Source organism: Acipenser ruthenus, chromosome 8 (assembly GCF_902713425.1).
Source record: "Acipenser ruthenus chromosome 8, fAciRut3.2 maternal haplotype, whole genome shotgun sequence".
Lineage (NCBI taxonomy): Eukaryota > Metazoa > Chordata > Actinopteri > Acipenseriformes > Acipenseridae > Acipenser > Acipenser ruthenus.
This window is the reverse complement of record NC_081196.1, coordinates 38,150,603-38,163,700: the sequence shown is the minus strand read 5'-3', so window position 1 is coordinate 38,163,700 and position 13,098 is coordinate 38,150,603. Positions and strand designations below refer to the sequence as shown.

The window sequence follows — 13,098 nt, the reverse complement described above, 5'->3', positions numbered from 1 at the left end:
TCTTTAAACCAATCAGAAAGCCACAAATCTCTTATGAGTTTCTTTGAAATCTCAACTGTGGGAATGAAGTGTTGGTCAGAAGTGTTATTTCCCTATAACACCTAGAGTAGGACACAAGTGTTTCTAGAGTTAAGCTTCTATCCTACAATTCTGGAGGATGTAGAGATCAAAGGTACTTTACCAGCAGGGCATCTCCCCAATTGTCCTCCTTTCCCAGAGCCGACCACAAATTGTCCCAATACCGAATTCATTTATTTCTAAATGTTCCAACAAATGTAAACCATTATTTCAGTTCTATATCTGGATTATTTAAATGCTGCACTGGAATTCTGTGAATGATAAACCATAAAATGGATATCTCTCTCTCCTCTCTATCAAATGATTAATTCTCTTGCAGCCAGTATATCCATTTTGTACTGTAAAAAAGTAAGTTGGCAATAGACTGTATATAGCAAAAAATAATCCCTTGTTTGAGTTTTGCATCTTAAGAATCAAACGCCCTTTTAAACATTTACTTCCTGTTTTCTTAACTCTGCGTACATTAATTTTACCATTTCTCAAATAATGCATTCAGTTGTAGAAATTAACTGTTACAAATGTACATTAGGGCTTTTGCAATTAAATGAATGATTTTTCAATTGATTAGTCCTCATACATAGATGTAAATACTGGATAATTGATTCAATAATTACATTAAATAGCAAGGCACCGAACACCCTGCCTTGCTATTTACAGTTTCTGACAGACAAGCAGTGGGTGTGCTGTTTTCCTGCCATTAACTAGCATCTAATTTGCAAGTACGTCCCTCTGTATTCAATGTAAACAAAAAAAAAAAACCTTGCTGTCTTGGATCTAGAGCAGGACAACAGGCTTGTATTCCTGGCAAACGGCCTGTAAATAAATTGTGCACATTGAAGAAAACTGACTGTATATAGGCTTGCGCTGCTTTGGCATTTCAAGATGTTACCGTATGAAGTAACGATCAGCTTGACCTGAAGTGGTTATGCATGTTGTGGTAAGGAAATCCAATTTGGTGGTGATTATGATTTAGGCAGGGATTTCCACATTGTGTGTGGTACAGCATTAACAAGAAGCAATCTGTGATGCAGCAGCTGTCGCTGAATAAAGATGTTTTTCATAAACTCATGTTTAGTTTATATACATTCCAAAGTACTGTACTTTGTTTGGAATAAATATTTTAGTAACACCCCTGTAGTATGTTAAACTTGTTTTAGGCTAGTTGCAAGTGTGTGTGTGTTTTTTTTTTTTTTTTGGGCTGATGCTACCAAGGAGTAATTTATCCCTTGCATTCAGTTGTGCGTAAGCTTTTGCTTAACTGCAATGATATAAATGTTGCGGGGAGAGGAATGGAGCAAATGTATATGTATTGAGGCTTAACTGACAAATTCAAACAATTGGCTCATCTGTGCATTTTATTTCAATGTGTGCATCCCAGTAAGCGTAGGTTGTGGAAAAGCTGGCTAAGGGTTTAACTTGTAGAAAGATGGGCCTCATTTACTGACAGATAAACCAATATTTTTATTTAATTGGGCCACCTGCTTATCTCAACGCCAAACTGGTTCCCCCTAGATATAAAAATATGACTCAAGGGGTATAGGGGTCCTTCTCTAAAGCAAAGCATTTCGTGCCGTTCCGCCATAACTACAGTTCACCAGTAATGAGTGGTTATTCTTGCCATGTCTGAGGCATTTATTTCACGCCCATGAAATTCTGTACTCTGGGAGTATTGATGTCTGTAAAGTGTTATACAGATTTACCTGATGGTGATGGTTATATCTTAAAATGAGATGCATATTGATTTAACTTCATTTATTTTATTAATTCTCTCTAGGAAAATGGAAAATATGGACGGCGTAAACAGTATCCACTCTCTTTGATTCTGGCCCCAACCCGAGAACTGGCGCTCCAGATCTATGATGAAGCAAGAAAGGTATTCCTATTTGCTCTCTGTGTGAAATAATGTATTTATTTTTAACTTTATGGGTCTACTTTAAATGTAAATTCTCCATGTTTTTTCGTGGGTAGGTTATGGAATAAAATTAGGAATTGACAGGTGGAGTCAGCTGACTAAGCAGTAGTGTTTTTGCTTTTCATAAGATCTTTACATCACATCTGCTTGGTGATTATTAAATACCTGTGGATGAAGTAAAACAAAAGATAACGCAGGGTTTATATCATGTACTGGATAGTGGTCCGAGAGGTAAATCACAAGTGTGGAATTCTTTTGGAATTGTAACAAATTAAAATAATGAACATGTGACTGGATTCGTTGCTTGTAAAATGTTTTTGTTAACGACCGCCATAAAACTCTGGTACATCTCTGTGAAAGCACAGGTGTAGCTCCTTTTCAACTGTTACAAAAGGAATAGACAGGTATTTTATAGTAAAGTGTGCTCGTTTTAATATGTTACTATGTTAAAATATATGCAGACCACTAGAGAGCTACCACGCTGTATTGCCTTGTGTAAACTCAATCAGTGGAGAATGGTAGAGATCTGTGTGAAATGTGAGTGTGTGAGTCGGTTGACGCAGGCAGTAGGTAAAGAACAAACACTTGTGGGTTTGGGTCGGTTTGAAGGTCTTAAAGTGGGTCAGGTCGCGGGATTCAGGCCAGGTCCTGTAGTAGCAGGTACGGGTCAGAAGCGGGTAATAAAAATCAGACCCGCGCAGATCTGGTCGCCTTTTAGTAAAGGCCATATATGCAGTGTTGTTGTCCTCCTGTACAGTACAGGTCACAGAAAAGCCAGTACAGACGCACTGTTAGGCTGATTTTAAAACGTTGTCATGTAAAAACAGTTAACCACTTCAACTCCAGATGTAAAAATGAAACCTTCGCAGGTACCAGATTTTGAAAATGTTTTCAAACCTGTAATTGTTATAAGATGTTAACATGATGAAAAACAAATTAGCTAAACCTGTTTTTCATGAACCCTTTATGCTCCAGTGTACTACATACCCACGGTCAATCCTAGTTTATTTTATTTGTCTGAACAATGAAAACAAACACTGCTAATAACAATAACCAGTAAGCGGTAACTTTCAAATATAAATAAAACAACAAAACGTGTGCCATTATCGACTTGCTGTGAAATGTTCAATCAAACAGAACCCGGGGTTGCCTTCGCAACCACTGCACATTTTTTTGTGTCCTTTCTTTCGTTTTCACTTTCGTAGCAGACCTTGCACCTTTTTTGTGGTCTCTGCTTCCCTTGTGTTGGAGAGATAGTCACAAATGCGTGTACAGGTCTACTTTGTGCAGGCATTGTGATGGATCTTGCTGCTGCAGACTCCTGCTTCATTTCCTTGTACCCAGTACTGTGTTTTGTTAGTATTTCGTCATAGCACTTCCATTTCAAACCAAACACCTTCCTGTTTGCAGCTGGTTTACCTGTAAAGTAGCTGCATGCTCTTTTGTTTGTACAATAACAAAGGTAAGTGATTTAGCTTTTTGGGAACAAAAGCCAAAAAGCACTCCAATGGAGAACGCAAACTCTCAGGCTCCATAGGGGGGTGCACATCTGTGTAAACGGGTGCAAAATCAAGTGATGGAGAACTGGCATGGCAGGGATCAGTAATAAACACCCAGTCCCCTGCTGTTCTTGGCTCCACATCCTGACTCCTCGTCATAATCGCCGAGTGATGTAAGCATCACTGTCGCTGGTATTGAAATCCTCCAAACACTCTTCGAAATCTTCATCACTCCTGTTGTCGCTCTCCACGTATGTTGACATGTAGCTTTTGCTAAAAACATGTTACAACTACAGTAAAACTAAAAACAAATCTAGAACACTGTAATATATATTAGTGTGTGGGACGAATAGGCACAATTTTAAAATTGTGAAAGTTGAACAAGTAAGAGTTCATAAACAACAGTAATTTTTAATGTTGGACAAATATTTAAACAGCTTAAACGTTTGTGTAGATGTTTCACGGAACACTTGTCTTTCCACTATCTAACACACAATGCAAGACTGGTAGAAGTCGTGCTGCTCATATTTTATAGCCGCCTTTTGGCTTCCATGATTTTGTGTTCGCTTACCAGCTGTGCTCAATCCAAGCATATTTCCTGGCTGACTTAATGCTCACATTTTTGGGAGAGCTTGGCTTTAGTCCACAAGACTGGATGAACGGCATTGCTGACGTGCCTGTGTCATTGTCATCTGTTCTAGTTATATTTAATTAGTAATTATTGTGTATTAGAGCAGCTGCCACTTCTGCCCTAATGACCCAGTGGTTGAGACTTTTGTGAGATTTTATTGAAGAGGTGGTGAGTGACACCAGCAGTGAGCTCTTTCAAAACTATTTTTTTTTTTTTTTTTTGACACAATTCCCAGGTAACCTGTCCTTGGTTTAGCGAGGGACTACTGTAAATTAGTATAACCAGTGGAATTAAAATGAGCAAACAAATGTATTGCTTATTTTGTTTACTTTAACCTGCAGTTGGGATTTAACTGTCCCACAATGTTGGGCAGCTGGCTCTTTGAGCTAATATATATTTAAGAAAAATGTAAATGTGTGTTTTTTTTTGCAGTTTGCTTACCGTTCCAAAGTACGTCCATGTGTAGTGTATGGTGGGGCTGACATCGGACAGCAAATTCGTGACCTGGAAAGAGGCTGTCATCTCCTGGTAGCTACTCCTGGTCGTCTTGTAGACATGATGGAGAGGGGAAAGATTGGTCTGGAATATTGCAAGTGAGTAGGCAAATTTTATTATTTACCAGTACTCTGACCAATCCATTGCCCATTGTGCCCTGACTTGTATCACCAAACCTGATAATCTATTTTAAAAATGCGTACTTTATCAAGAGATTGATTGATGCTTGAAACATTTCAAAACAGAAGTACCAGATGTGCTTGGATTTGATTCAGTGCAAAAGCTGCACTGTTATATTTAATTGAGCTGACGCTTGTTTAATTAGACCCAACATCCCTATCTACAGATGCACATTTGCTTTTCTAGCACTTAACTATCATTTAAATATTGGGACTGGTTAGGGTTGGCACTGACCACTCCTTAATGGCATTTATACTCTATTTTAATTCCAGGTATCTGGTGCTGGATGAAGCAGACAGAATGCTTGACATGGGTTTTGAACCTCAAATTCGTCGCATTGTTGAACAAGACGCCATGCCTCCAAAAGGAATCCGTCACACCATGATGTTTAGTGCTACTTTCCCTAAAGAAATCCAGGTAAGAAAACTACCAGATTTGATTCTAAAACGAGAATTCTATGTATAACAAGTGGCTGATGTGCTGTAATTTTGAAATTCTTCAGATCCTTGCTCGTGACTTTCTGGAAGAGTACATTTTCTTGGCTGTGGGCCGTGTTGGGTCTACCTCCGAGAACATCACCCAGAAAGTTGTTTGGGTAGAAGAGGGAGATAAGCGTTCCTTCCTGCTTGATCTGCTAAATGCTACAGGTAAATACTGATTGTACTGCTGTGAAGTCTGCTTTTGTTCAATTTAGCTGTAGTTGTAATTGTGTTAATTATTGAAAATGAAGTTCAGCAGTGTGTGGTGTGTGTGGTTTTTTTTTTTGTTTTTTTTTTTGTGCTGATTTAAGGTTCAATGTTTGTTACAGAAGTTTCAGATTCATTAATTGAGTCAATAATAATGTGACTTCTTTCAAATTCAAGGAAGCACTTCCTATAGTTGGCCTACTGGCCAAGAGCAGGTCTTGGGAGAACTATCTTGGCTCGCATTACAGCGGAGTAACATGCTGAAATGCATGCAAGATGACAAGTGCTGTAGAATATGCTTAAGAGGCACAGCCAATATCACTGGAGTTACATTCCAGGCTCCCAATACTGTATCCCTTCAGGAAACCAGTTACAATGGCCTGCTCTGCCCCTCCCAAGTGGTAGGCATGTTTTTGTAATTTTGGACGTACAAGTGCATATTAAATTGTTTAGTTCTGCTTGAAAGTATTATACGTTTATTGCGAGATTTGGTTTTATTCAAAGTAATTCCGAGTGAGGTTCAGGAAAACGCAAGTGAAATCTCCGACAAACCTGGTAAGTAGGCAATATTTTGTTACTATATTCAATATTAAGTGATAGAATGCTTGTCATTTCATTTATTGGCACTAATTGTGTAATTCTAATTGAGCTTTGCTTTTGTAATGTATTGTAAATGCCAATTAAAAGACCAATGCATAGCAACATTTTGAAAGAGCAGCCAAATTGACTTGTTTCAGAAATACTATTGCTTTTGCTGGAAGTTGTTTCTGACTTATGGTCTGACAACCAAATGTCTAGTTTCCCTTGAAGCTTCTTTCAGGGTTTCCTTTTAATCTTTTACTCCCAATTTTAACCAGCTTATTGCAAGTTGTATTTTAAAGCCCTCAAATGCTTGCATAACTTTGTGTGCTGTGACGTGTATGTTAGTGGTCCAGACTGTGAGAGGAAATTTAACATGTCCTGAAAACTCTTGGACAAAATGCATACAAGGAATGCATACGTTTTGGCTTAGAAGAAAACTTAACTTAATTTTAAATCAGCATATTAAATGGCTTGTGTTTTGAATTTAAATGATTGAAACAAGGTGATGGCTTTTTTTCCCTTCCCTGTGGCTTCCTCAGACAAATCCTATGTGGACTGCTGTATGTTGCATATTAATGTAGACGTTGGCCAGGTTGTAGTTTTGATCTGATTTCAACTGCTGTTACAACCGGCTATGCCAGTCAGTTTTAACAGGGACCCCAGAATACCGATTTTTACTGGTAGTTTATTGCATTGTACTCATTATTTAGCCAAGGAATTAATCTTTGCCCCCCAATTTGATATGATAGCTATTTTCTAAAGAAACAAACCCTGTGACAAACATTGAACCCTACTAACAATATATGCAGAAATAAGATTGTAAAGATTGCATTTTGGATATGTTCCATTAAGTCTGCAATTTGGTCTAAAGTTACTGTCATAACTTGGCAGTCTTGAATTGTAGAGCTAGTATTTAACCAAGTTCATACCCTGTTTTTACAGACCTCGTTGTTTTGTAAAATGATGCGTTCTACTTTGTGGTTGTCAATGAAGGAAACTGGCTAATTATGAATTAAGTTAAATGTCATGAAACATGAGTTTTTAAAATCAAATGCAGTAAATCTAGATATCCCAACTTGTAAATCTGGCACTGATTTGGCATGTTGGGCTGTAACCACTGCTATTATGCAAGTACATGAAACTGTAGCAAGAATGTTTTTGTTTGAATAGGCAAGGACTCCTTGACTCTGGTATTTGTGGAAACCAAGAAAGGTGCAGATGCCCTTGAAGACTTCTTGTATCGTGAAGGCTATGCTTGCACCAGTATCCATGGGGACCGTTCACAGAGAGACAGAGAGGAAGCCCTTCTGCAGTTCCGTTCAGGAAGGTGCCCAATTTTGGTGGCCACAGCTGTAAGTGCCAATGAGTTGAACATTAACAGTTAATGCCTGTGGGTGGGGGGGGGGAGAACAAATATAGACTAACTGATTTTAATTTTGCAGGTGGCTGCTCGTGGCTTGGACATTTCTAATGTGAAACATGTCATTAACTTTGATCTTCCAAGTGACATTGAAGAATATGTCCATCGCATTGGCCGTACGGGCCGTGTAGGAAACCTTGGTAAGCAATTTAGTTAAGCTATGATGCAACAACAGTTTTACTGCTTTTTCCTTCTGCTCATTTTTATGGCATCTAATGAGTTTTTACCAAAGTCATTAACCCTTTGCGGTCCATTGTCGGACTGGGTCCGACATTGCAATTATTCCTCACAGGTCCTTTGTCGGACTGGGTCCGACATCATTATAGCAACGCAATAAACGGGTGTTTAGTCGTTTTTTCTCCGGAAAAAGCCGAGAAAACCATTCGAAAAAGTCGAAGAAAAAAAAAAGGCGTATCTCATGAATAGTCATACATGGTATCAGATAACGGGGCGTTCATAGTAAACAAGCTGGCTGAGTGCGTCAGCGCACAGAGACTATCATGGACATTTGCAGAGCTTTTTTCAGATGTTATAGTAATAAAATAATGACTTGGATCGCATTATTGAGGAGTTTGGTGATAAAACGAGTGATCCGGAGATGGATCGGTATGTACGACATTATTATTATTATTATTATTTATTTCTTACATTGGTGAACGCTATAGCAAACGAAAGGGTGGGGCTGGAGATGCCTAGTGAGTGCTTTGTTGATATGCAGGGCCATTTAAACCCGTTTGACTGTGAAAAAATACTTTTAAACAGCGCGTATAAAATTAACTGCGCGTGTGAATTAATTAGACCTGGCGTGCCTGACGCGCAGTTAATAAATGGACTGCAAAGGGTTAAGGCTGCAAGTGTAAAGGGCTTTTATAGTGTTTATTGAAACGCTTTTATTTTGGAATTATTCATTTCATAGACAAATCGCAATTATTGAAGGGTTGGGATGTTCACTTTCTCTGGATAACTGCTTTATTTTTTATTCTCCTCTTTTAGGTCTGGCAACCTCATTTTTCAATGAGAAGAACAGTAACATTACCAAGGACCTCCTTGATATTCTTGTTGAAGCCAAACAGGAGGTTCCCTCTTGGCTGGAGAGCCTGGCTTACGAGCACCAGCACAAGAGTACCGGACGTGGGCGTTCCAAGAGGTAAAGTACTTCCCTTTTTCCTGAGGTTTTGTTTATAAAGTCACTTTTTTTGCTTGTCATTGTCACTACTATCTACACACAATCAGCACTGCTATAACTAAGGATTAATTAAATGTGTCTTCCATCAGGTTTTCTGGTGGATTTGGCGCAAGAGACTATCGTCAGACCAGCAATACTGCCAACAGCTTTGGCAGCCGTGGAAGCCGTCCTGGGGGAGGTCATGGTGGAAACAGAGGATTTGGTGGCGGTGGTGGTAAGCTTCCTCCCCAATATATAGAGCGGTTACTTGGGTAGATTTAAACTTGGTGGTATTTGAATGCCTTTCAAAACCAACTTGTATAGTTAGTTCAGCTTGCATGTAAGTGGTTGCCTATCCTGGCTGAACCCCATTTGATAAGTTGAAAGTACTGTTTTGGATTTTTATATTTTGACACTCATGGCAATCCCATCCTGACATGTGATTTATTTTCTTAGGTGGCTTTGGAAACTTTTACAGCAGTGATGGTTATGGAGGAAACTACAACTCCCAGGTTGACTGGTGGGGAAACTGAAGATCACATCATCACAGTGGAGGTCACCATGCCAAACTAGCTGAATGGAAACCACATGTAACTTAGCCAGACTATACCTTGTGTAGCTTCAAGAACTCTCAGTACATTACCAGCTGTGATTCTCTGAAAACATTCTTAAAGGGAGCTTAAACTAAACGAAGATGGCCTGCAGAGAACCAGAGCATCACACCTTATAAGACAAAACATGACGGCTTTTTTTTTTTTCTTCAAAATGCCTATAGAATCTTGGACTCTAGAGTTTTCAGCTGCACTTCATTTCTTTTGTAAACTGAGGATCATTTGTTTGTTAATGTACTGTGCCTTTAACTTTAGACAGAATTTTATTTTTTATTGTCACTGGCTCAAGTTGGCCAAGATCAATTGTTTTTGTGAGGCATAAAAGCTTGGACTAAATCAAACCTTGGCAAATACTGGGATGATATGACTTGAGTCATTTTTGTTCCATTTGAACTTCAAATTGTCACAGGGACAAAGTTTATCAGGTTGCCTACAATAAAGGCTTTAGCACAAGCAGCTTGTAAAAACACCAGAAGCGTTTGATAAAGGTATTGATTCCTTGTGTGGCAAACTGTTTTAAGGGATTAAGAGTTCAGATTTTTTGCTCACTCTATCCTGGATAGCTACCCATTAGGGACATGGTAGTCTTCAAAAAGCCATTCCAGGTGGTGATCTTAATAACCAATAATACACCTCGGTGCTTTTAAAAGCACTGGCTTTTAGATACACAAATGCTGGAACATGTTACTCCACTCTTCAAATGACTTGACAGTGTTAAGGCAGCTAGTGAAGTACCGCAAACTACCCATAAGTGGGGCAATTTTTTTTTTTTCCTTAACACATTCTTTTCAAGGGGTAATTTGAAAAACAATTTTTTTTAAAAAGATGTTTCTAAACTTTACATATGGGTAATCTTAGACAAATGCCTGCCATAATGAAACTGAAGTAGAATGGCTATAAAAGGACCACAGAGCCGAAAGCAGCCCTGCAGAAAGACTAGGCTGATTGTCTTATACGCATGCTAGTGTTGATGTTTTTTGGTCAAGAGGATAAAAACGGAGGAATTCTGCAGCAGGCTTTATTTTATTACAAACGTATAAACATTTTCTCTTTCAAGCTGCGTTTAAATTCTGACGGACTTCCTCGGCTTACTATTAACTTCTTGGGGAGAAAAAAGGCTCCTAAAATTAAAGTAAGCTGTATTGAGGATTGCGGAGGTCAGAAATGTACTAAGAACTGCACAAGGTGTTGTGGCATTCAGAGTGCAGTTTTATAAACCAGAGTTTGAGTTGCGTAGGTTTCCATTGCATAAACTGGCTGTATAATCCATTTAGATCTGGCCAAAGAGGATATATTTTTCCTCCTGATGGTACATTAATGCTGTAAACTACTTGGAGTTAAACTGCCTTGATGTGTATTTAAAATCATTGGACAGGGTGCCAGCATAAGCTTCTTTTTGGAAGCAAGGTGGCTTGGGGAAGAAAATAGCATTTAACTTAAGTGCAATAGATTTATTCTCAAGTGTGTTGTGCCTTGTTCTGAAATATATACTGCTTTGAAGCGGATGCAGTGACAGTATTGAGGTAACTTAAGGTGACTGGTGCTATTTAAGTTTAGGCCCTTTGTATGTCGTGCCCATCACGGTTTACAAAATTATTTTATTGCACATTTAAAGAGTTTTTATATAAATGTCTTGTGTGCGTGTCCTTAAGCTTCCAAATAGTGTGGAGATTGTGAAACGCAGCTTGTTTACAAAAGGGGAAGGGGCTTGATACTTAACCAGGATTTATTTGGGACCAGGGTGATTAGCAGTTGGGGAATTTAGCTATTTGCACACAGATTTCTAGATTCTACTTTTTTGCTGCTAGTTTTGTGTAATTTATTAAGCATTTTTTTGAGAAATATTTATTTTTATAAGCCTAAAAGTGATTTCTTTGAAAGTTTCAAAACTTGACCAAAAGACAGTACAAAAACACTGGCACTTGAATGTTGAATGTCACCCGTATGCGTGAAATTTATATATTTCGGGGTAGTGTGAGCTTTTTAATGTTAGTCATATTGGACTCGGTGTCAAATCCACACCTGTTATTGGCCGTTAGGCCAAATGTTTCTATAGAACAATACTAAATTTGGCAATCAAAATTTAAAAAAATAAACAAACATGCCAAGGTTTGGATAAAAGTTAACAAAATATTAGATTAAACACATTTCCTAAATGTTTATCAGTTCGGTGTCCAGATTCTCCAATTGTGTGTTTGGTGTTCTTTTTATGTAATTGTTTTTTTCAGTGAACGTCTGGCACATGGCAATCTTAAAACATGTGGTTATTCTCTTTATTGCATATTTGGTGCATCTGGTGTTTTTATTGGAACATTTAGCAGGTTTCAGCTACAGCAATAAGTCTTAACTGGATTGCAGGCGGATTGAGAAACCGCAGGCTGGTCTATGATGAAATGCTTTTGAACTTGCTACATGTTTAAACTGAACACTTTGAATGCCATAGATTTAGTGTTTGCTTTATGTAATAGTTTAGAAGCTATGCACTGCATGAGGTGACTCAGCTGTGCGTCTATTGTACGATTTTATCAACAATAAAAGTTTAAACTGCAGGATTGGTTTATTTTTTTCTCCAAACCCCCCCACACACATACAATGTTACTGGCCCTACCCTTATCTATACATGATCACGACTGCAGCACTGCTCTAACTTGTACCAATTTAAAATTTAATTGGGCAGAACACACTGTGTATCTTTACACAGGTGGATCCTATCATTCCTCTACAGATATTTCCTACAATAAAATCTGTTTTGTCTCTTTAACATCCATTTTAATTTCTTTACAAATCATTGTCCAATGTAATTTACCCCTTGCATTATGAACCCAGGTCTCGAGCTTTATTTTATAATGGGTGATGATGGATGCACAACATGAATGGAGAGATTTGACAGGATTAATTATATAAATGTGTTGTATTTAGGGCTTCTGCCCCCCCATTGGCATATTTTGACCTGCAGGATTGTAAATACATGCACCAATGATAACCTCAATGAAGATTACTTGGCTGCTTTTTGGTACTTCCATACATATAGCAACTGTTATCTTGCAGCTTTAGTGTATTTCAGTGAAGCAAAACATTTGTGTAATTGTTACATTTACAACATTTTACAGTAACTTCTATATAGCTTATTTTGAACATGGCATATAACATTAAGTCTTTTATGAATCACTTAAGCTTTAAGTGAACCTAAAATGGCAGTTACCTTTTAAAGTACAACATGTAACCATTTCTTAATCGTTGTTTACCTCCTTAAGACCTGAAACCTGAATATTCTATACCAAAGCTGCTCAGCCAAGCCTGTGACAATCATAGCCAGCCCCCGAGGGAGTAAAATGACAGCGCTTGCAAATCTTGATGCTGTTTTTTTCTTTCAAGAGCTGACCTGACAGGAGGAGCCTATCAGAAGTATTATGACTGATTTTTGCTAATTTGTTTACATTATTTATGCTACAGTGTGTTGTGTTTTTTTTTTTTTTTTTTTTTTTAAATTATACACGTATATTGTGCACTACAGCCTGTTTGTTACATCCCATTGCGGCCTTGTGCCCCTCGTGAAGCCGGCGGCTTGAGTTGCCCCTTCCCAGGGATCAAGCAACATAAGTCAACTGACTGCTCTCTTCCCAGACTGCCATAGATCCTCGACCTCAGACAGCTCTACCTGTATCTGACCCAAAGGAGGTTCAAAATGTTGAAAATGAACAGCTGTTGCAGTCAACTGGTTGTGAATGGGTTCACCACGATGTACCTCAAAGATGCCTTTTTCCACATCTCAAGGAAATACCTGTGGTTCGCCTTTCAGGGAACAGCGTACGAGTTCTGGGTCTTGCCATTTGGTCTCT

General features: G+C 38.4%; 1 protein-coding gene across 6 annotated transcripts in view; it reads left to right on the top strand.

Annotated features, from left to right (window-relative positions):
* The window catches only part of LOC117406451 (putative ATP-dependent RNA helicase an3), a 31,355-nt gene extending 19,547 nt beyond the window's left edge, over window positions 1–11,808 (top strand). For 5 of the 6 annotated variants that reach the window (XM_034010474.3, XM_034010471.3, XM_034010473.3 and 2 more), the window contains 10 exons: window positions 1,853–1,951; window positions 4,553–4,713; window positions 5,068–5,212; window positions 5,298–5,442; window positions 5,986–6,036; window positions 7,234–7,415; window positions 7,506–7,623; window positions 8,477–8,630; window positions 8,759–8,883; window positions 9,105–11,808. In XM_034010474.3, the coding sequence (XP_033866365.1) occupies window positions 1,853–1,951; window positions 4,553–4,713; window positions 5,068–5,212; window positions 5,298–5,442; window positions 5,986–6,036; window positions 7,234–7,415; window positions 7,506–7,623; window positions 8,477–8,630; window positions 8,759–8,883; window positions 9,105–9,181 (1,257 nt within the window). In that variant the 3' untranslated portion in view covers window positions 9,182–11,808. The remainder of the gene's footprint in view (window positions 1–1,852; window positions 1,952–4,552; window positions 4,714–5,067; window positions 5,213–5,297; window positions 5,443–5,985; window positions 6,037–7,233; window positions 7,416–7,505; window positions 7,624–8,476; window positions 8,631–8,758; window positions 8,884–9,104) is intronic. The other variant, XM_034010470.3, reaches the window with a different exon arrangement.
* The last annotated feature ends 1,290 nt before the right edge of the window (window positions 11,809–13,098 follow it).